The 22,187-nt window shown below is 35.4% G+C and overlaps 1 protein-coding gene across 1 annotated transcript in view; it reads right to left on the bottom strand.

Annotated features, from left to right (window-relative positions):
* The window catches only part of LOC102824771 (complement factor H-like), a 522,059-nt gene extending 500,656 nt beyond the window's left edge, over nt 1-21,403 (bottom strand). The window contains 9 exon segments of the mRNA XM_006834236.1: nt 590-766; nt 1,201-1,395; nt 6,690-6,863; nt 7,258-7,428; nt 10,478-10,669; nt 12,186-12,262; nt 20,513-20,618; nt 20,954-21,139; nt 21,400-21,403. Of these exon segments, the coding sequence (XP_006834299.1) occupies nt 590-766; nt 1,201-1,395; nt 6,690-6,863; nt 7,258-7,428; nt 10,478-10,669; nt 12,186-12,262; nt 20,513-20,618; nt 20,954-21,139; nt 21,400-21,403 (1,282 nt within the window).
* Between the last annotated feature and the right edge of the window lie 784 nt (nt 21,404-22,187).

A 22,187-nucleotide genomic window follows, 5' to 3' on the forward strand; every position in this document is an offset into this window, starting at 1 on the left:
AATTAACAGCAATTACAAATCAAGTAATATCCAATAAATGTGAGTCTAAATGTACTCAACTCAAGTAATAATAAAAGAAATGCATATTAAGTTTGTGAACCTATTGTATTTTATAATCACTGAAATTGTAAACATTAAAACATAACATCAATCATTAATAAGAATGATGAGCATCAAAGAACTGTTGATATAAAGGTATAATGGTACAGCCATTAAACAGAAATGACCTCCTTAGTGGAACACACCCACTCTTATCTCTATATCTTAGAACACAGTTATAGAGCAGACATATATGATGAACTACTGCTTGAATATATTAGTGAAATGTTAGGTAAACTAATTTAATGATTCCAATATAAATAATACATGTGACTTACTTTCATCAACAAATTTTATTGAAAGGATTATGTTACTGCATTCTTGACTAATATCTATAAACAGTCTAAGTAATTTTTAAAAATACTTATCCGTATACATGCACATGCATTCATACACTCTTAAATGTCCATTAGCAAAGCAAGACAAAAGCATTTTGCCCCAGTGAATACACACTAGTCTAAAATCGTAAACCTTCTGACATCTTACTTACTGACACGAAGGCATTTGGGAGGAGGGGACCAATCTTGCTCTGTACATGTAATGGTGGTATGTCCATTTGGAAGACTGTACCCACGGTTGCACTCAACTTGTACCGAATTACCCTGTAAATAATGTCTGCCTGATTTAGAAGAATATCCATTTTCCACTTGATATAAATAGCATTTTCCTAAGGACCACAAAATAATAATAAATTAAAAGCATGGATTCGGTCAAAACAGTAAGGTAAATACTATCTTTGCAAATATTTAAATTAGAATATCAGAATCCATAAAAGTAAAAATTATGTTACTACAAAATGTTCTTTAAAAAGAAAAACAAATAGTCTATGTTATTTGTCTTAAGGTTTTCTAACTAAAATATGTTCAAATATAGCTTGGAGACAGTTGTATAAAGTTCCGGTCTTGTTTCTCATTTGATTTTCAGGAATATCTACTCACGAAAGAACAAATCTATTTTGGTCATTTTGCTAGCAGCACTCTTCCTAATGCCCTATTTTTATCATATAAAATGCAGCTGTAATCTATGCTCCTTCCTCTACACTTACTGAAAAATTCACATAAATATATATATATATATATAATTTTAAAGAGATTTACTTACTGAGGCAGGGGACTTTTGGTGTCCATCCATCTTTTGTGCATGTTACGTAATACCAATCACTGTGTGAAGGAGTCACAAATCCTCTATTACAGTAATAGTAGAAAGAGCTTCCTATAGATTCTGGAAAGTATGGTCGATACCTCTCTTCATTATGTAGATATCCATGCTTTATTTCTGGAAAACTACAAGGTTTCACTTGGAATAAAAAATACACAATATAGTATAAATGACATTTTATCTTAGCAAGCTACCGTTTAAAATATATGTCAAATCAAAGACTTTTAAAAAATTAGAAAGCCTGTGAACCTATTGTATTTTATAATCACTGAAATTTCATTGGTAAAATATATTCTTTTCTTATCATAATTACACTCATTACTTTCACTTGGGATTCTCGTATAAGACAAGGTAAAGGAGTCAGATCACTGAAGTACTGGAGGAGTTCTTTATAATGAGGATGAAATACATGTTCTAGATCATATGATGCATAAATGTATACAGAGACTTTCCATTAAGAAAGTCACACAGACACATTGTTATTTCCTGGAGTACACATCTCACTAGCCCTGGCTGATTAAATGACAATTCTGGTTGAAGGACTAAGGGACTAATTTGACCACTCAACTTCTCTATCTTTGTTCTTTCTTTACATTCCCTACAAAATTAGAGCACTACCTTTTTGTTCAAATTTACTCAGGTGGAAGGGTTATAGTTTTCATTTACTTAATGAGAACATTTAGACTAAAGATATTTATTAATAACCAAAAAGTTAAGACTATGATAAAGAAGAACGTTTATTTCTAACTTAAATTTAAGAATGAAGTATTTCTTTAATGTCCTATAAAATGCTTGTTTTAAAATTACATACTTTGCAATTATATTTTATTTAGTTATTCTTATTATTAGAAATAATTTTGATTTATATGATTAAGTGCTACTTTCCTTATTAAAAGTTTAAAACTTATATTTTTCAAAAAAATTGTCGTATTTATAGGATGTTCTAAGGTTATTTTAGCAATTTAAACATAAGACTAAAGTTAATTTATTCCATGAAAATTTATGTAATTAAAAAAAAAATTATATGCACATTCAATGCTCAACTAGTGGTAAACATTTCATTTTTCACCTGGCTTCTTTTTCATTTGGTTAGAGGATTTACTTGAGTAGTTTCTACAGATTTGCTGCATGGATAAAAACTTGCAATACATGCAAATCCTAAATGTCTTTCTTTAACCAAAATTTTAGGAAAGACAACATCTTTAGTTATAAAATCAGGGCTTACAGTCCATTTCTTTTAGAATGAACAGATTCTCCCCACACAAGCACTTTTCATAGTTTCATAGATTAAAGAGTCAAGTATTCAAAGTTTCATTCTTTTATTTAAAAAAAAAAATCAAGTTTTTCTATTCTTCACAACTTTTTTAAAGATTTGAATTTGCCCCGTATTATCCCTAATTTCCCAACATGTATCATGATATGTTGAGACATGTATCGTTTCTGTCTTCAATTTTCAAGTTTGTAAAAACTGAGTGCTAAAATCTCAGTGAAATCTCATTAAATTGTAGAGCTGAGATTTAAACTGGTGATCAGACCTCAAAACAAGTATACTTGTCCTCCTCATTATCGTGCTTCATAGTACATGAATAAATAAAATCACCCACTGAAGTTTCTTTCCAAAAGTATGCATAATTGAAAGTAATATCATGATTATACAGACTTGAGCCCCTACATAACTCTCTCTTACTTTACCACATTTGGGTCTGTTTCTATCTCTTTTATAATGTGTGTCCCTGAATGTAATATTCCACATATGATCAGTACAGCATTGAGATCAATAGGACTAAGAGCAGATTCCTTCCACCTCTTTTCCATCTACCAAAAGACTGGTTTCATTAGCAGCTAGGTCCACTACAGTGTTGATTACAAAGCAGTGTTGATTCAAAATGATGCTAAAATTGATTAAAATACAAATTTTATAGCTGTTCCTAATAATTCTGGAGAGGTGCTGTTCTTCATTTACCTAAACCCAAGAGTTTAGAGTTATCACTGTTAAGTTTCATATTCTTAGATTCAACTTCGCCTATAGCATTCTTTTTGGATAGAGAATTTGTCCAAATTCAGATTTACTCTCATCATGCTCAGTGTCGTTCCAATTGTGAATTTGTATTACATTTCTCCTAAACTGCTAGATTATTTAATGACACATATGAGTAATGGAGCAAGGATAAGAACAGAGTCCTGCATCTGATCTGCAAACGATATAATTTAAAGGAATAACAAAGTAGGTGATAAACTAGCCAGTGTCTCCATCTTGTCCACAAGAATTCCAGAAGGACTCTTATTAAAGTCCAGATAGAATCTGGCTTTAGTTGATTGATATACAGTTGGGCAGCTCTATCATTTTCATAAATTAATCCTAAATATTATTCAGTATTTTCCTTTTAATTTTTATTCCTATTGAAATCTGTCTCACAGTAATAATATTTTTCTCTTTTAGGGACTTATATTTTTGATAATTTGGTTTGGAATTATGTATTAGCATTGAGGGCTATCATATATATAATTACTGTTTGTTAGTTTTTTCATGAAATATGTAGTATTATTGTGGAACATCTTTACAGTGTACTTAGAGATACTTCCAAAGAAATACAAGTGATGATAGTTGAGGAATAAAAACTTGGAAAATGGGAAAGGAAGTGCCACGAATATAAAAACATAATGTTGAAGGGCAGTCTGCTATATGTGATGATTTTTGTTGTTTTAATTCCACAACTTTTTCAACACTCCTTCCTCCAAAGAGTGGAAGCTAATTTCCCTGATCTGTCAGTTTATCGTACTGTTGTGGCTTGTGTATACTGTCATGCTGAAAGCTATGTCTCTGATATATTTACAATGGACTGTGCAAAACCTGTAGTCAGAAAACCAAAGGGGAAGAACATGCTCAGCATTTCTAACACTGAAAGAACTGAGGAAAAATTCAAGCCTCACGTTGAAATGCTGAAGGATACTATGAGCAGATACTGGAATATGCAGGGAGCATCAAAAGATGAAGGGAATTTACAAAGTCATTGTACCAAAAAGAAATGATCCATGTTCAACCATTTCAAGAGGTAACATACGATCAAGAATTGATGATGACATTGAAAGAAGTCCAAGCTGCACTGAAGAAACTGATGGAAAATAAGCTCCTTTATTTGACAGAATACAAATTGAAATGTATCAAGAAACTGAGGCAGCCAATCTTCTATGACAAGAATTTAGAAGACATCATTTGGTAAGCAGTTTCATACAGATTCATATTTGTGCCCCTTCCAAAGAAAGGTAGCCCAACAGAATGAAGAAATAATCTAACCCTAGTTCTAGAAGCATAGGGGATTTAACCCTCGTTCTGGTAGCATTAGGAGTTATGAGTCAGGCTGCTAACCTCAAGGCAAGCAGTTCTAAACTGCCTGCCATTCAACACGAAAAAGATGAGGCTTTCTGCTATCATAAGGATTTATAGCCTTGGAAACCGTATACAGGGTGACTATGAGTAGGAACTGACTCCATGGCACACCCCTACCACCATCATTAATATCACATGAAAGTAAAATTTTGCTGAAGATAATTTAAAAATGGTTACAGTAGTGCACTGACAGGGAGCTGCCAGAAATTCAAGCCAAGATTGGAAGAGGAAGTGCACTTGTTGACTTCACATGGATCTTGGTTAAAAGCAGAGAATACCAGAAAAATGTTTACTTGTGCTTTATTGACTGTGCAAAGGCTTTTGACTGTGTGGTTCATAACAAACTATGGCTAGCATTTCAAAGAATGGGCATTTCAGAACACATAATTGTGCTCATTAGTAGCCTATACATAGACTAACAGGCAGTCATTAGAACAGAACAAGGGATACTGAATGGTTTAAAATCAGGAAAGGTGTGTGCCAAAAGTTGTATGCATTCATCATACTTATTCAATCTATATGCTGAACAAATAATAAAAGAAGTTGGATTATATGACTAACATGGCAACAGGATCAGAGGAAGACCCATTACAAGCTGTGATATGCAGATGTCACAACATTGCTTGCTGGAAGTGAAGTTGAAGATCAAAAACTATAGCCTTCAGTATAGGGTGCACCTCAATGTAGAGAAAATGCAAATGCTCACGACTGGAGCAATGAATAACATCATAATCAATGGAGAAAATACTGAAATCGTCAAACTGTTCATTTTACTTGGTTCCTCAATCAATGCTCATGGAAACAACAGTCAAAAAAATTGGATGATATATTGGATTTGGCAAATCTGCTGCAAAAGTGTTAAATAACAAAGAAGTTACTTTGTAGACTGAGGTGCACCTGATCCAAGTCATGGTATTTTTAGTTGCTTTACATATGCGATAAAGAGTGGACAATGAGTAAGAAAGACCATAGAAGAATTGATGTATTTGAATTATGGTTTTTGCAAAGAATACTGAAAATATCATGGATTGCCAGAAGAACAAATAAACCTGTTCTGTAATTAGTATGGCTAAATTGCTCCTTGGAAGCCCAGATGATAAGACTTTGTCTTTCATACTTCGGGCATATTTTCAGGCGGGACCAGTCCTTGGAAAGAGACATCATGTTTGGTACACTGAAGTGTCCGTGAAAATGAAGAAGACCACCAAAGAGGTGGATTGACACAGTGGCAAAAATAATGGGGTCAAACAGAACAATTATGAGGATGAGGCAAGACTGGGTAGTGTTTCATCTGTGTGCATTGGGTCAATATGAGTCCTAACCAACTCAAAGGAACCTAGCAATAACAACACTTTCCTCCACTTGAGTGTGAGCTGGACTTAGTGATTCACTTCTAAAGAATAGATAGCTGAAGTGACAATGTGTCATAGGAGCCAACACAGCTTCTTCCTCTCTTTCTCAGATCACTGGCTGTGAGGAAATGTAACTCTCCCTCTATGAGAGACCCATGTGGCAAGAAAGTGATGTCTCCTCCCAAAAGCCATTTCAAAAATAAATCTTCCAGTCCAGTCAAGTCATCAGATATACCGTAATCAAAACAACAAGAGTCTGGCTCAGAAAAAGTCAGCCAAGCCACTCTCAATTTCTTGACCTGTAGAAATTGTGAGATAATATAGTTTTATCTTTTTAAGCCAATACATTTTTAGGTAAATTTTTTTGCACGGCAATAGATTAACTGATATACTAGGAGTTTGTTGGTACTTTTATTCCTCAGTTTTTTAATTCAGATATTGGGAGAATTCTAATACTTAGAGATACATGTTCCTATTAAGCAGCTAAACAATTAAGAGAATTTAACATACAAAAATATGTTTTTGATTATACGTAGAAATGCCTACTTTGATAAGCAAAGAACCTAAAAGGACTTTATTTTACACACACAGTTAGAGAAATACTAACTCATATTGTTTCTATGAATTTTCATTTTTAATAGAAAGTCCTTTCAGAATTTAAAGAAACAGATCAAGACATAATTGGAACTTACAACTACATCTTGGTGTAGGTACCCAGCCACTGCTAGTGCACAGTGCTGTATTTCCCCTGGTTGTAGGATAAAAGCCATCTTTACACATGTAGGTGATTTGATCTTCACTTCTATGTGTAATCCTTACAGGTTTGAAGGAACCATTTTCAATAACAGGAGGATTACATACGACTTCTAAAAAGAAATAGGATGTAATTCATGAAAATGAAAAAGTAGAGTCTATAATCTCAGCATAATACAAAGGTAACATAAAAATGAACTAAGGCTCATCTCCTTCCTGCTTTATCACTCACATATCTGTCCATTATACTTGATCTCAGATGTATCTCTGCTCCTTGGATTCCTGATCCTTCTATTTCTATACAGCCATCTCACACTTCATGGCATTCTATATTTGGCAATGATCTCAACTATCACTATATCACTATATTCCAGAATAGGTGATGCCTACAAAATTTAATATTACACTTGAGCAAAAAATAAAGAGTTTATTCTCAAAAGATAATATGACATAAAATGATTGATAAAATTATATGACAAAAGATATAGAGAAGAAATGTAACATAACCTTTGCATGAAGGAGTTGGACGCCACCCAGATTTAGTGCATACAGCATCTCCTCTTTCACTGTATTCAAATCCCTTGTTACATTTATACTGAAATCTCTCATTCTCCTTATAACTTCTGTCTGGAGATACAGAAAATCCATTTCTAATTTCTTTTACTTGGCAGGAAATTTCTAAAGAGAAAAGAGCAAATTCCAAAATAATAATTAGCATTAAAGGACCGTGACCAAGACCCATTCATATAAAAACATCACTTTTGTTTTATTATATAAATTATCAAACAAACAAAACAATCATTTGTTTTGACTTGAATACTTAATGAATGATTTATCTATTATTCTTATCATTCATGTTTTAATAATGTTAAATTTTTGATTAATTTATTTTGCTAATCTTATTTGGTGTGAGTATAAGTTAACCCATTTTAAATAATTGGTGGCCAGTAATATTCTTCAACTGTACAAATAAACATGTATCTTTACTGTGATAAGTTTCTCATTAGGAGAAAATAAACCATGTGATTGTCAGATGTAAAATGGCCAATACCAATCCTTTTCAACTCACTAATGCCTAGGACATTGATCTTTATGCACTCCATTTGATTTTTCACAATTTCCAATTATTTTAGCCTACTACTTCATACATTCCATGTTCTGATTATTAATGGATATTTTCCACTGTTTTTCTTCATTCTGAGTTGTGCCCCATCAGCAAATGAAGGTCCTGAGGGTATTACTCCATTTGCTTCATCATAGTGAACTCTGCTTCGTGGAGGCAGCTCTTCTTCAGCACATTTTGAGTGTCTTCCAACCTGAGGAGCTCATCTTCTGGCATCCTATCTGACAAGATTCTGGTGTTCTTCATGTTTTAATATTTACTAACCTGATTATCTTTATGGTATTTAAAATATCCATGGCATAGCTTCCACAATCACATAAACACACAAGCCACCATGGTATGACAAACTAACAGATGAGTAGTGGGATATTCAGTCTAGCAAATACTGAATACTTCAGACTCTTAGGGAAGGCAGTTGTTCAAATAGAACAAGAGAGCATCAAATGGTTTAAAATTAGGAAAGGTGTGTGCCAGGGTTGTATTCTTTAAGCATAATTATTCAGTCTATATGCTGAGCAAATAATCCGAGAAACTAGATTATATGAAGAAAAATGTGACATCAGGATTGCAGGAAGACTCACTAACAACCTGCAGCATGCAGATAATACAACCTTGCATTCTGAAAACAAGAAAACTTAAAATGTATACTGAAGAAAATCAAATACCACAGACTTCAGTATGGGTTGAACCTCAACATAAAGAAAATAAATATCCTCACTACTGGACCAACTGTGTGATTCATGACAACATCCATATAAAAGGAGAGAAGATTGAAGTTATCAAAGACTTCATTTTGCTCACATCAACCATGAACACTCATGGAAGCAGCAGTCAAGAAATCAAATGGCATATTGCATTAGGCAAATCTGCAGCACAAGACCTCTAGAGAGTGTTGAAATGCAAAGTTTGAGGACTATGGTGCACCTGAGCCAAGCCATGGTATTTTCAATAACTTCATATGCATGCAAAAATTGGACAATGAATAAGGAAGACTATAGAAGAGGTGATGCATTTGAGTTATGGTGTTGAGGGAAAATATTGAAAGTACCATGGACTGCAGAAAGAACAAATAGATCTGTGTTGGAAGAAGTGCAGCCAGTGTGCTCCTTAGAAGCCAGGATGGCCAGTCTTCATCTCTCACACTGCAGACATATTATCAGGAGTGACCAAAGGACATCATATTTGGTAAAGTGGAGGGTCAGAGAAAAAGAGGAAAATCCCCACCAAGATGGACTGGCACAGTTGCAGCAGCAATGGGCTCAGTCCTAGCAATGATAGTGAGGTTGGGCAGTGTTTCATTCTGTTGTCGGTACTGACTCAGTGGCATACAACAGCAGCAAAAGGCTAAATATCAATACTAGTTTAATTTATTAACTCTATGAGCTGGTTTTGTTAGAAAAGGTTTCTAAGAATAGAAATGCATGGATCTTGTTGTGAGGTAGACTAGATTGTTGTTGCTGTTAAGTTCTGTCTTGTCTGTTCCAACTCATAGTGACCCTTATGGGATATTCAATGAGTGGCTGATAAGTTTGAACTACTGACTTTGTGAGTCAAGCCAATCTTCTGATCCAGTGATTTATCTATCCCACGATGCCACACCAGGACTCCAGACTAGTTTATGGAAATGTAAGAATTTTGGAAATTCAGATGATGTTGAAAAAAAATCTAAAAGTGAAGAAATTTCTGTCAGAGTATTGGTACAATGAAGCATGGTGCTAAATCAAGTGCATTGACCATAATGTTTCATACTAATCACAGGTCAGCAATATTATAAATTAAAGAAGAAATTTTGGCTGACAGCTTACTGCAGAATTTTTTTATTTAGGCAAAGATTTATTTAGCAGATTCAATTCAGTTAATACAATTTTAAAAATTAAATCCACAGTGCAAACATTGTTGTTTTTGTGAAGTGTTGTCAAGTCAGTTCTGACCCATAGCAATCCTGTATATGGTTCCGGGGAGCAATTCGTGAGTTTGAACCTCAGATCTTGTGGTTCAAACCGACTTGGCAGTGCAATACATTAATCCACAGTGTCACACTAGTATGCCACAGTGCAAATATAGCAAATATAAAACAAAGCCACTCCTAGAAGTGTTATTTAAAATCAGAATGTCACCATAATGTATCAGTGGAAATAAATTATTGCTTTTTAAAATAAAAAAAAAAATGCATACTCTGGAGACCAATATTACAGTACTAAATCCTGAAGCAGAAATGCTTAGCAATTTATTGTTTAGCCTATGAAAACTAAATGTACTATAATTATGGTTCATGTATGGGCTTTGTATTGATAGCCTATGCTTGAATCTTAATTCTACCTTTTATAGTGCAGTACCCAGGGTAAGTGATTTAAGTTCTTTGGGCCTTAGTTTCTTTAAATATAAAACAGAGACAATAATAGTACTGAATTTTTTTTAGACAATAAAATAAGAGGCACATGTAAAGGACTTACATCAATTACAGGGGAAATAGGATTTGCTCAATAAAAGTCAGTGATTAGTAGTATTTACAATCTTTATAAAGGCCAATGTGTTGAAATGAATATATTCATAGGAAAAGTTAAAAACATTCAAAAGATACAATAAAATATAAGTGCATCTTACCTACACATTTTGGGATTTTACCACTCCATGAGCCATCTGCCAAACAATGAATTTCTTTAGGTCCCTCTAGCTTGAAGCGAGAAGCACACTCAAACTGTACCACTTGTCCAAAAGAATATTCCTGGTTTGGTTCCAGTGCACCACTGATAACTCGCCCATTCTCTGGTTCTGTTACTGGTAAACACTTCACAACTGAAAAAATAAATATAACTTTTTAAATGTTGTTGTTGTTAAGTGCCATCAAGTAGATTCTGATTCATAGCAACCTTGTATAGGGTTTTCCAGGAGCAGCTGGTGGGTTTGAACCACTAACCTTGTGGTTCATACTGACCTTGCAGTCCAGTGCTTATCCTACAGTGCCACACCAGGACTTTTGAATACTATACCAAGAAAAAAGTGCATGTGTGTATATGAAGTTAAGTAAAAAAATTATTATATGAAATAATTATATGACGAGAAAGTACCAAAATATGAATCTGTTGTTTTTGGACATATCCATCATCTAGGATTCTGTACATCTGGAGTCAATGTACCCGTCTCTCTTATGCTTCCCCAAAGAACTTTCCACTCTTCTATATACTTAGTGTCAAAAATGGCAGTTCTGGCACCTTTGAGGGTTTCAAATTGTATTCCTTTAAATGCTTTTTGAGTTTTGAGAACAACAACAACAAAAAATGTCTGAAAGGACAAGACCTAAGGTGCAGACTAGGCTGCAGAAGGATTCACAACACAATTCTCTTAAAACAGTCAATGCTACCCTTGAAGAATGAGTAGGTTCAATGCAGTGATGTAAAAAATATCCCTTGGCCAACTTTCATGGCCTTTTACGAACAATGCCTCTTTTAATATCGTAAAACTTTTAGGAAATTATAAACCCCAGTGATTAGCCTATCACCTTCAATAAATTCAATCCTAAGAGATTTCTGATTGGTCTTTTACTCATTTATTTCCACAATGAGCACAGACTGGTATTACTGGCTCAAAATTGAAAACAGATCCACATTTTTCTCTCCCTTTCATTGTTTGCTTCATGGATCAGTAAGAAAGGCAAAGATCTCCATTATTTCTGCCTCTTTACTGTAAGACTAAGACCACCATAAAATCTTCCTTGTCAGGAAAGCGAGAGATATGTCTATATCATGTTCTCTACTTCAGCTGTTACCAGAGATTCCTGCAGGTGGTTGATTAATGGAGAAGTATTTGTCCATTAATGAAGCTGAGATTCTTATCTCTACTTCAATAATGATCCTTGTATGTATTTCTAGTGGTTAGCTTTCAGAAGGAGAATAAAATGCGTCTTAGATTTCCTAATCTTTAATTCTTTTATAATTAGGTTAGATTAAGCTATATTCATATTTGTTATTAAGCACAAAAGGAAGTAGCAGTGAAAAGAGTAAACTTACTCTTTGCACTGTACTAAAAAACATAAAGGAGTCCTGGTGGCTCTGCAATGTAAGCACAGGACTGCTACCCACAAGGTCATTCATTCAAACCCATTAGTGGATCCTCAGAAACCTTATAAAGGGTCTCTATGAGTTGGAACTGACTCCATGGCACTTACCAACAACATCAAGAAAACATAAAAATAAATAACTCAAATAAGAAATAATTTAATCATAAATTTTGAGAATATTTTAATGTAAGGCATTTTGAGAAATATTTTATTGCTTAGGTATTTAAATATAATTTTGAAACATTTTACATCTACCTTCACATAAAGGAATATTATTGGTCCATCCTTCTGGTTCACATTCACGATAATCAATTGAACCTAGCAGTTGATACCTGAAAATCCAAAAGTAACAGAATCATGAGACATTGTATGATTGCAGTTCTAAGTTCAAGAAAGTTCCATTTCAGAAAAAAATTAGTAACAGGTGTATTGTCTAACTTCATTTTTCTTTCCTGTCTCTCTTTCTTCTTCTCTCCCTACCTACCTCTCTTCTTTCTTTCCTTCCATTGAACTTCTTTCTTTCTTAAGGAAGACCTTTAGGCACTTAGGTACATGGACTTTGAAAAATCATATTCTTTGGTTTATGATACAATCTCATTTACATTTTGTGAGTAGTACACTTATTATTATTTTTTTTAATTGAGTTAGTTAATTTGTTAAGGAGACTTGGTGGCACAGTGATCAAGTACTTGGCTGCTAACCAAAAGTTCTGCAGCTCAAACACATCGACCAGTCAGTGGAAGAAAGATGTGTCAGTTTTCTTCTGCAAATATGTACAGCCTTTAAATATATATATATATTTAAGGAATTCAAATAAATAATTTAATCATATATAAGTGTATGTGTGTGTATATATATATATGTACGTATATATGTATATATATGTGTATTATATATATACATATATCCTTTGAAACCCTGTGGAACAGTTCTACTGTATCCTATATGGTTGCTATGAGTCAGAATTGGGCCTTGACCACCAGCAAAGTTTTTTGTTTGTTTTAATAGCTAATTTGCTACACATATTAACATAATAAACTCTACCAACCACCACACACACAAAAAGGTAAGAAGGGCAGGGCTTGATGGTGGATTAGGGAGAAGCATGGTGCAGAACTCCAATAGTAATAACACAGAACACCGGACCAACGAGGCTCAGAGGACAGTCCCAGAACTCTGAACTACATATAAAGGAATATTTAGAAGGATCGAAGGCTTACTGCTAGTAGAATTTGTAGTAGAAGCAAGAAAGGTGTTTTCTGATCTGTAACTGCCAGAAGGTGCCAGAATGGCCAGCTTGGGTGTGACAGAGCAGGAGCTGGATCAAAGGAGGATTCTCACCACAGAGGTCTGACAGATCATCAGAGACAAAGGCGTGAACATTTTTTCCTGTTCATTGGTCTCTCAATGTCTGTGCCCCTCCACTCTGGTGACTAGAGGAGGTGTCTGATAGAGTGGACACCCGCTACCCCTGGAAGATTCTACTACCCATGCTAACAGGATCTGCTCACCAAAGACCACAGCATGCAGAATGTAAGAAGGGGGAGGAATCAACAGGTGCTGCTTACACTGAACGGTCTCCAAGAATGATTCCAGCCAGCTGAGCAAAGGGCATTAAAGTCATACTCACATTTACCTAAGGCTTTTATTTTTATTTTATTTTATTTTTTTTTCAATTACAGACTGTAGTATCCAATCTGTTTATTTTTTATTTTTGCTATTGTGGTTTTGTTTTTTGTTTTTTGGTTCCTTTTACCTTGGGGGAGCTCTTTCTTTCCCTGCATTACCCAAGAAGAGACAGCAATTGTGGTCATACAGCCAAGCTACAATCACACCCTACAAAACCCCACCATCCAGGCAAGAGCCCAAACCAGCTGCTATACCCCAGATAAACAGCCAACACCTGCTACAGTTACTCTGATTTGAATAATAAGAACAACATGAAGACATGAAGAGGAATAACTTGCAAACTATTGGAATTCTGGTACAGGAAGAATCACTGAAGAACACAGAGGAGATCACTGAAGAGCTGATGGAAGAAAACTTCCCTAACATCCTGAAAAACAAAAAGATACACATTCAAGAAGCTCAATGAACCCCAGGAAAGATAGACCCCCGTAAGAAAATCACCAAGACATATAATAATCAAGCTCTCCAAAATCAAAGATAAAGAAAGCATCTTGAAAGCAGCTAAAGAGAAGAGAAATACAGCATACAAAGGCAAGCAAATAAGATTAAGCTCTGATCTTTCAACAGAAACCATGCAGGCAAGAAGGTAATAGGGAGACATATAAAAAACACTGAAAGAAAAAACAAAACAAAACTGCCAACCAAGAGTTGTCTAACCAGCAAAACTGTCAAATACATCAGTGTAATAAAAACATTTCAGGACAAACAGAAGCTAAGGAACTTTGTTAAAGAAAATCCAGTGTTTCAAAACATCCTAAAAGGAATTCTTTGTACTGAGAACCAATAAGAACAGACAACAACCAGAGATTGACATACATGGCAGCAGCACCCAGAACCCAATCGACAGAAGAATCCAGAATAGAACAAAACTACAAGAACAAATTCAGAGGATCTGGGAGGTCAGTCTATGTTCAGAACAATTATAACGTGAAAGAAGGTAAAATATAGGAACAGAGATTTAGGTGATGAGGAGATCAGGTAGATTGCAGGGAAATGTAGATTGTTTTAAAATGGAAGAAAAAGTTAATCGAATATAGGGTAAATTCAAAGAAAATTAATATTTCACAGCATAGTAAGAAAATGAAAATTAAAGAAGACCGTGGAAATAAAAAATATGAAGCTTAAGAAAAGATATTCATACTAAACAAAAGAAAAAAAAATCTTGGTTAATTACCAGGGTTGGGAGGGAGAGGACAGTAGAGCACAGGGTAGGGGATAGACACATTATCATTCAGGTGTTGGGGAGGGCAATACACAAGGGGATGGAAGAACAAGGTAGATAGGTAACACTTAAGCAGGTTTGCATGGGCTAAATGGGACAGAGGTAAATAGTGATGTATGTTCAAACTCGGGACAATAGGGTTCTGTGATACAGGGGTCGAAGCAAAAATGGGCAAAAGAGGGGAAATGATGTTAAGGTGCTTAACTTTCTTATGAATGTTGGTTTCCCTTGCTTACTATTGTAAAATGGACACTTGAGTAGGATAAAAGGAATATGTTGTTGTTGTTAAGTGCCATCGAGATGATTCCGACCCATAGTGACCCTGTTTAGGGTTTCCAAGGAACAGTTGGTGAGGTTGAACCACCAACCTTGCGGTTCAAATGACTTTGCAATCTGACGCATTAGCCCACAGTGCCACACCAGGACTCCTGAAAGGAATATAGGGAAACATTATAAAGAAAATGTATTAGCCCGTCTTCAGCCTATAACTGATTGGAATGCCTAATAGGGGTTCCGGAACTTGCCCAGCAAAATAGGCTTCTTGAGGAGCCTTTGTAGTATATAGGACCTTAGGTGGAATCCTTAGCCTCACCTTGAAAGGATAGACAGACCAGCCTGAAGTAGCTAGAGGCACAGAAGATACTTCCTGAATAAAAGACCAGCAGGAAAAATTGAAAACAAAAACAACAGTCTGATTGGCTACTATAAGAACAAGCAAGCTATTTGCCAGGGAACCATCAAGGCAAGCAATAAAGTCCCTCAGGATAAACCCCTCTCCAAGATTAAAACTCAAAGGCAACACACGAGGAGGCATGTAAGCTTCATGGAGACCATGCTGGTCTACTTGTGAGTGGAAGTCGAGAAAAAGGCAGCAATGAAGATATGGGCTGAGTTTGACCACATTCCATAGACTCCCATCGACCTGGAAACGAGAGAGAAAAGGAAGGGCTGATTGTTTCAAAGTGTGGTGAGACCTCCTAAGCCCATGAACAAGGACATAACCATGTAGGACTAGAGCTGATAGCAAAGCATCAAGCTGATATGAAGTGAGGGGAGATGCACAAGAATGCCCGAACCTGCAGATAGTTCCCATTTGACCTAGCTTTAATGGCTTGATGATCAGAACTCGAATAGAGAAAGATAAAGAAATATGATAAAGGAAACCAGTGTAAATCACTACCATTTGATGAACTTGATTTATACTTACGAATGCAGTAGCTCAAAATACCAATTGAGAGGGATCAAACCTATCCCTCTGTACTAAGGTTGATAGGGAAAAGCAACTTAGACACTGGACACCTAAAATGGGCGGGGAGGGGGGCGCTATAAAGGCACAAAGTGACTGACTTACAGGTATTCAAGAGGGAGTATAGTTTAAGAGTGTTCAGGAGAAGGTAGAACACCCAGTGAATACTTTCCATCTAGTCTACACGGGTCTGGTGAAAGTAGATGGGGATAAGAGTCTTATGATTCAATAGTAATTGTTACCATGACTAATCACGATTGTCACAACTATAAAGGTAGACGTTTTGTAACACAACAGAGTGAGTACCTAATCTTACATTCCCAGAACAAAGGACCCTAGGACCATCAAGGGAGAAGAGCATGAACAGAATGTGGGACCCTATCCAGAGAAGCAATGACAACCAAGATGGAGACAAAGATGATAACATTAAGAGAGACAGCAGCTGAGGTCTAGACACATGGAAAGAGAAAGGCTGTGTGCTGGTGGCCAGGAGGCTGCCTTGTAGAATGCACCCTTGGTTGTTTAAATGATTATATATTCCTGAGAGTATTTGTGTTCATCAAAATTAAAAATAAATAAACCACAGGGAATAGAAGTAAATACTGTTGAATGGTGATGAATGGAGGGGGTTGTAATCATTGTAATGAAATGAAATATGAGAGCATGAGTGCAAAACTGATGTCCTCCCATGTAAACTACAACTCAATTAACAACTTTTTAGGAAAAAAAAAAGGTGAAAACATTGTAACCAACAGCCACTCATATGTTCATCTCCCCAAGTCCTATTCCACATCTCTGCCTTCTATAATCTATCATTGTAATATTGTGTAAATTTTATGTCTTGGTCTTTCTACATGACTAAAAGAAGTGAAAGGCAAAATCATTAGTGTGCAGTTTGTTTCTTAATACTTGTCAATTTCTCTTCATCTTAGAAATTTTCCCAGAGTGTGGTCAATAAGTCCAATGTCCTTACATAATCCACACAATATCTAATTTATCTCATTTTAGCAACTCAAAAAGCTTGTCCTTCCCATCTAAAATGTTGTACTTTAATCTAAATTCCTCGGGTCAACAACGGGATGAACAAATAAGGCCAGAGACTTAAGATCAAGACAAAGTACCCCTTTCCATTAACAAGTCTGAGCATTTCCTTTATTACAGAGAAGAATTTAATCACAGTGGACACCTGGAGGCAGAAACAGTTTTTTTTTTTTTTTTTAAAGAGAAGGAATTTTGGTCACCATAAGAGAGTTATGTTTTAGAAAACAGATATTCATAAATGTACAAATAAAATGAAAAAGACAAAGGTTCCCTTCAACTGCAAATAAGGATTGTTATTCTCATTGTTCAAGCAAAACAAGCAAACTTTCCCCCTAAGAAAATGTTTATTTCTTTTACCATTGTTGATTTTTCCTAACATTTCAATATATTAAAACTTTGTAGTCAAGAATTTACTCCATGTTCCTAACACATAGAATAAAAGAAATAATTAACCATTAAGGTATTTCTCTGAGTTCCTTACTTGGAAGGATTACTCCTTCCAAGATGAAAAGCAAATTTCCTGATTCACATTCTCTACCCGCTCCAGAGATCCACCCAAAGCTCTTCCAAGAATTCACCGAAGTTCTACAGAGAGATCTCAGTACTCATATGTTGTTGTTGTTGTTGTTGTTAAGTGCCGTCGAGTTAGTTTCGACCCATAGCGACCCTGTATAGGGTTTTCAAGGAGCAACTGGTGAGCTTGAACTGGCAACCATGTGGTTCAAACTGAGTTTGCAATAATGCGCGTTGGCCTACGGTGGCACACCATAACCCATATGTTGTTATTATGTGTCGTTCCGTCAATTCTGACCCATAACAACCCTGCATAGGATTACTAAGGAGTGACTGTTGAGCTTGAACTGCCCACCTTGCATATCAAATGACTTTGCAGTCTGGCACATTAACCTAAAATGCTACTCCAGGACTCATGACCCATGTAGATGGGAAGAAATAGAGAGAAATTGCCCACATATTGGTGGTTGGGGAAAAGTAAAGGCTAATGTGCTTTGGCTAAATACCAGGAAAGCTTTTCGCAGTCTCTTTAAGATTACTAGCCCACAGGGCAATGAAACTGGCTATCCATATGGAATACCTGGTTGTTGTTGTTGTTAAGTGCTGTCAAGTCGGTTTCCACTCATAGTGACCATGTATTGGGTTTCTGAGGAGTGGCTAGTGAGCTTGAACCACCAACCTTGTGATTCAAACCGATCTTGCAGTTTGGTGCATTAACCACACTAGGAATCCTTGTAAGTGGCAGATATTCAACTAAATATGTATTTAGCATAGGAAAGGTGGTTGAGGACAAGGGACCAAAAAACAGGTTGACTACCAGAAACCAGGGATGCAGAGTTTACTGTTGTTCTACCGTCAGATTTCAATATGGGGTCAAAAGATTTACATTCCTCAGATGGGTATAACACCACCTCAGTAACTTTTGAAAATAACATAATATACTTATGTTTGTGTGGAGTCCTGATGTGGCCCTGTGGGATAATGCATCAGACTGCAAAGTTGTTTGAACTGCAAGGTCGGTGGTTCAAGCTCACCAGCTGCTCCTTGGAAACCCTAAACCCAGGGTGGCTATGGGTCAGAATCGACTCAATGGCACTTAACAACAACTTAAGTTTACTGACCCTGGATGGTCCAAGGACTTGTTTCACTGACAGGTACCTAGTTCATTTGGAGGCCCATCCTGAGTAGTGGAGACAGTTTCGCTCATGGATGGTTTGAACCAGGACTGACTCATAATGTGCATAGAACAAAGGAGGCAAACATGAGATAAGTAGAAACAGGAAAGTGTGTAGCTACTTTCTTCACAAAATTATAAATATTATGGATTACTTATTCTTAGGGAATGGAGTGAAAGAAGTCTACTCTTTGCCAGGCTGAGGACCAAACCTAAATGGGCCAAACGGGGCTACAATGACAGGGATATTTCAGCCATAAAGCGAGAAGTAAATTGGAAAGGCCATGCCTATGTAATCTCATCTATTTGGTTTTGTGTAATGTCAGCAGTAATGATTGACAGTTGAGATAAAATTGTACTTGGAATAGAATCCTCAGGTAGTGACCTAGAAAATATTAAAAGAAGAACTAATATTAGCAATTGCCTACAATATCATAGGAGCCCATGGATGCTGCAAATGGTTAAGAGACTCAACTGCTAACCAAAAAGCTTGGAAGTTGAATCAACCCAGAAGCACCTCAGAAGAAAAGTCTGGAGAGCTTCTTCTGAAAGACCAACCACTGAAAACCTGATGGAGCATAGTTCTAATTTGACCCACATGGGTTGCCATTAGATGGAGTTGACTTCATGGCAACTGTTTGGTTTGTGTTTTCTTTTTATTTGAGGGTTCCCTTTTTTGTTTTTCTTTCTTTCTTTTTTTTAACCATATCACATCAAGTCTTCTGTGGGTTTCAAATATATATCATTTATTTCTCTCAGAAATCCTGTGGTACATGTAATGTGAGGAAATGGGAGTGAAAAGCTATTAAAGAAAATAAATGCACAGTTTTTGAATGGTGGAGTTTTGGAATGTAGGCTTAATTGTAAACCTGACCTTTAAATTACTATACCTGCTTGCCTCAAATTAAGACATAAATGATGGTAGAATACTAAGATTCCATATGTAATTTCTTGATCCTGTTTATCCTGTATAGTATAAAACTATAGTGATACTCTGGTTTTCTCCTGAAGTAAACATTCTACATAGAAAATTGCTAATTTAGTTGAGAATTATAGAGAGATTAACAATGTTGAAATGAGCTAAGAAAACTCAGAAGATGGTCAAAGTATATGGAGTCAATGAGTCTAAAGAGAGAAGTACTTTTGCTCCAAGTAATTAGAATAATTTGCAGCCCACAGAATTTAGGTAACGTTGTTGTTAGTTGCCTTGAGTCAGATCCAACGCATAATGACTTTATGTATCACAGACTGAAATGTTGCCTAATTCTGTGCTATACTTAAGATTATTGGTACTAGGCAACTGTAGTTATTATTATTGTGCAAAAGTTTCTATTGCCTCTATATTTTTTAAGATCTTCTCAAAATAGGTTCCATATAATGTAACTTTCTTACAATTCTAATATCCCCAATATGTTCCCACATGCTCTGCACATAGCAGAATATGGTGAAGATGTGTTGGGGTGAATGCTTACTTATTTGCATTCTATCTTCTCACCTTCTTCCTTCAATGAAACCATATCAGAGTAATGAAAACTTACTCTAATTTTTCAATGTTATATGGTATCCAAATTTTTATCTTATTTGTGGCTATTTACATTAATGCTTATAGAAAATGGACTAATCGTCAAATATACTGACTAATACAGTTCTTATTTGACTATTTAAATGATAAGGCTTGTTTTTGATTGTCTACATACCCCTCAGAACACGTATAAACAACCTTTGCTCCATATTCAAATTCTGTTCCTACTGTGAGCTGAAATGAACCAAAGGGAGTATCTCCAGGATGTCCACAAGGTTTTCCTATAATGGAATATTAAAAAACAAAAAAACAAAAAAAACTCAAATTATTATGTAACAATGGAAAGTACATTTTATGTAGGAGTTGGGGAACAAAACATTTTATTTATTAGACAACAGCTGTGAAGATATTTTTTAAAATAGAATTTTAAAATTGACTATAAATAATATATATATATATATATTTGTTGACTTTTTATGAGATCATAACCCTTTTTTAAAAAATTATAGTGGTTTTTCTGATATTTAAATGACAATACTTACATATTTCAGCCCAAATTATTACAATATCAAACTTCCAATATTTCACAAGTTTCACAAATTAGTAAAGTACTTACTCTGACAAATCCTGGATGGATTAAGAGCAACCCATTTTCCATTCTTGCATGTCATTATAATACTTCCAAGAGTTCGAAATCCAGGGCGGCATTTATATATAGCCTGAGTACCTTCTGGATAAGCTTTGTCAGGCCAGGAACCGGTCAGAATTTCTGAATCTTTTTTTGGAGGAGGTTCTTGACAATCTGTAAACAATAAAAACAAAACAAAAAAAATTGGTGCTTAAATTAATAACTAACATTACAGTATGTTGCTGTTTTTAACTGCTGTCAAATTGGTTCTGACCTGTAGCTACCCTTCATAGGGTTTCTGAGGAACAGCTGATGAGCTTGAACTGCTGACCTTGAGATTCAAACTGACTTTTCAGTGTAGCACATTAACCTTCAGCAGAACCCCAGGACTCAAAAATTACAGTATATTTAAGACAAATTTGCTTTTAAGATACCCATGAAGTTATAGGTTCATTCACACTTCTGCCATATATTTTATCTTATAAAAATTTTGATCACTTTGTAAATAAATTCACTATATAAAATTAACGAAAATAATTTTCAATAACAAAAATCTATTTTTAGTTGTGACTGCAAACCACAAGGTCTGCAGTTCAAACCCACCAGCTATTCCTCTGAAACCCTATAAAGGATTGTCACTTAATAACAACCTGTTTAATTTATTATTTCTTTTTTAATTTATTATTTCTTCATTAATTTGGGATATACTTACTGAGCACTGTTCTAAGTTCTGAGGAAGAAATATATATAAAATATATATAGCTTTTACAATGTTTCATTGGAAAAACCATAGGAAAATTGGTTATTAAATAAGTATTCATAAAGATGACTTATGCATCATGTTGCTGTTGTGAAGTGCCGTCGAGTCGATTCTCACTTGGTTCGGTCGAGTCAAATTATTATTTTTATTTATCTAAGATGCACTCATCTGCCGTGCTGTGGTGGCTTGAGTCGCTGTGATTCTGAGGGCTATGCCACCGGTATTTTAAATAACCAGCAGGGTCACCCATGGTGGACAGGTGGAATCTGGGAAAATTGGAAGTTGTCAAAAATGAAATGGAACGTATCAACATCAATGTCTTAGGCATTAGTGAGCTGAAATGGACTGGTATTGGCCATTTTGAATCTGACAACCACATGGTTACTATGCAGGGAATGAAAAATTGAAAAGGAAGGGTGTAGCATTCATCGTCAAAAAGAACATATCCAGATCAGTCATGAG

The sequence above is a fragment of the Chrysochloris asiatica genome, unplaced genomic scaffold (genome assembly GCF_000296735.1).
Source record: "Chrysochloris asiatica unplaced genomic scaffold, ChrAsi1.0 scaffold00009, whole genome shotgun sequence".
Taxonomy (NCBI): Eukaryota; Metazoa; Chordata; class Mammalia; order Afrosoricida; family Chrysochloridae; genus Chrysochloris; species Chrysochloris asiatica.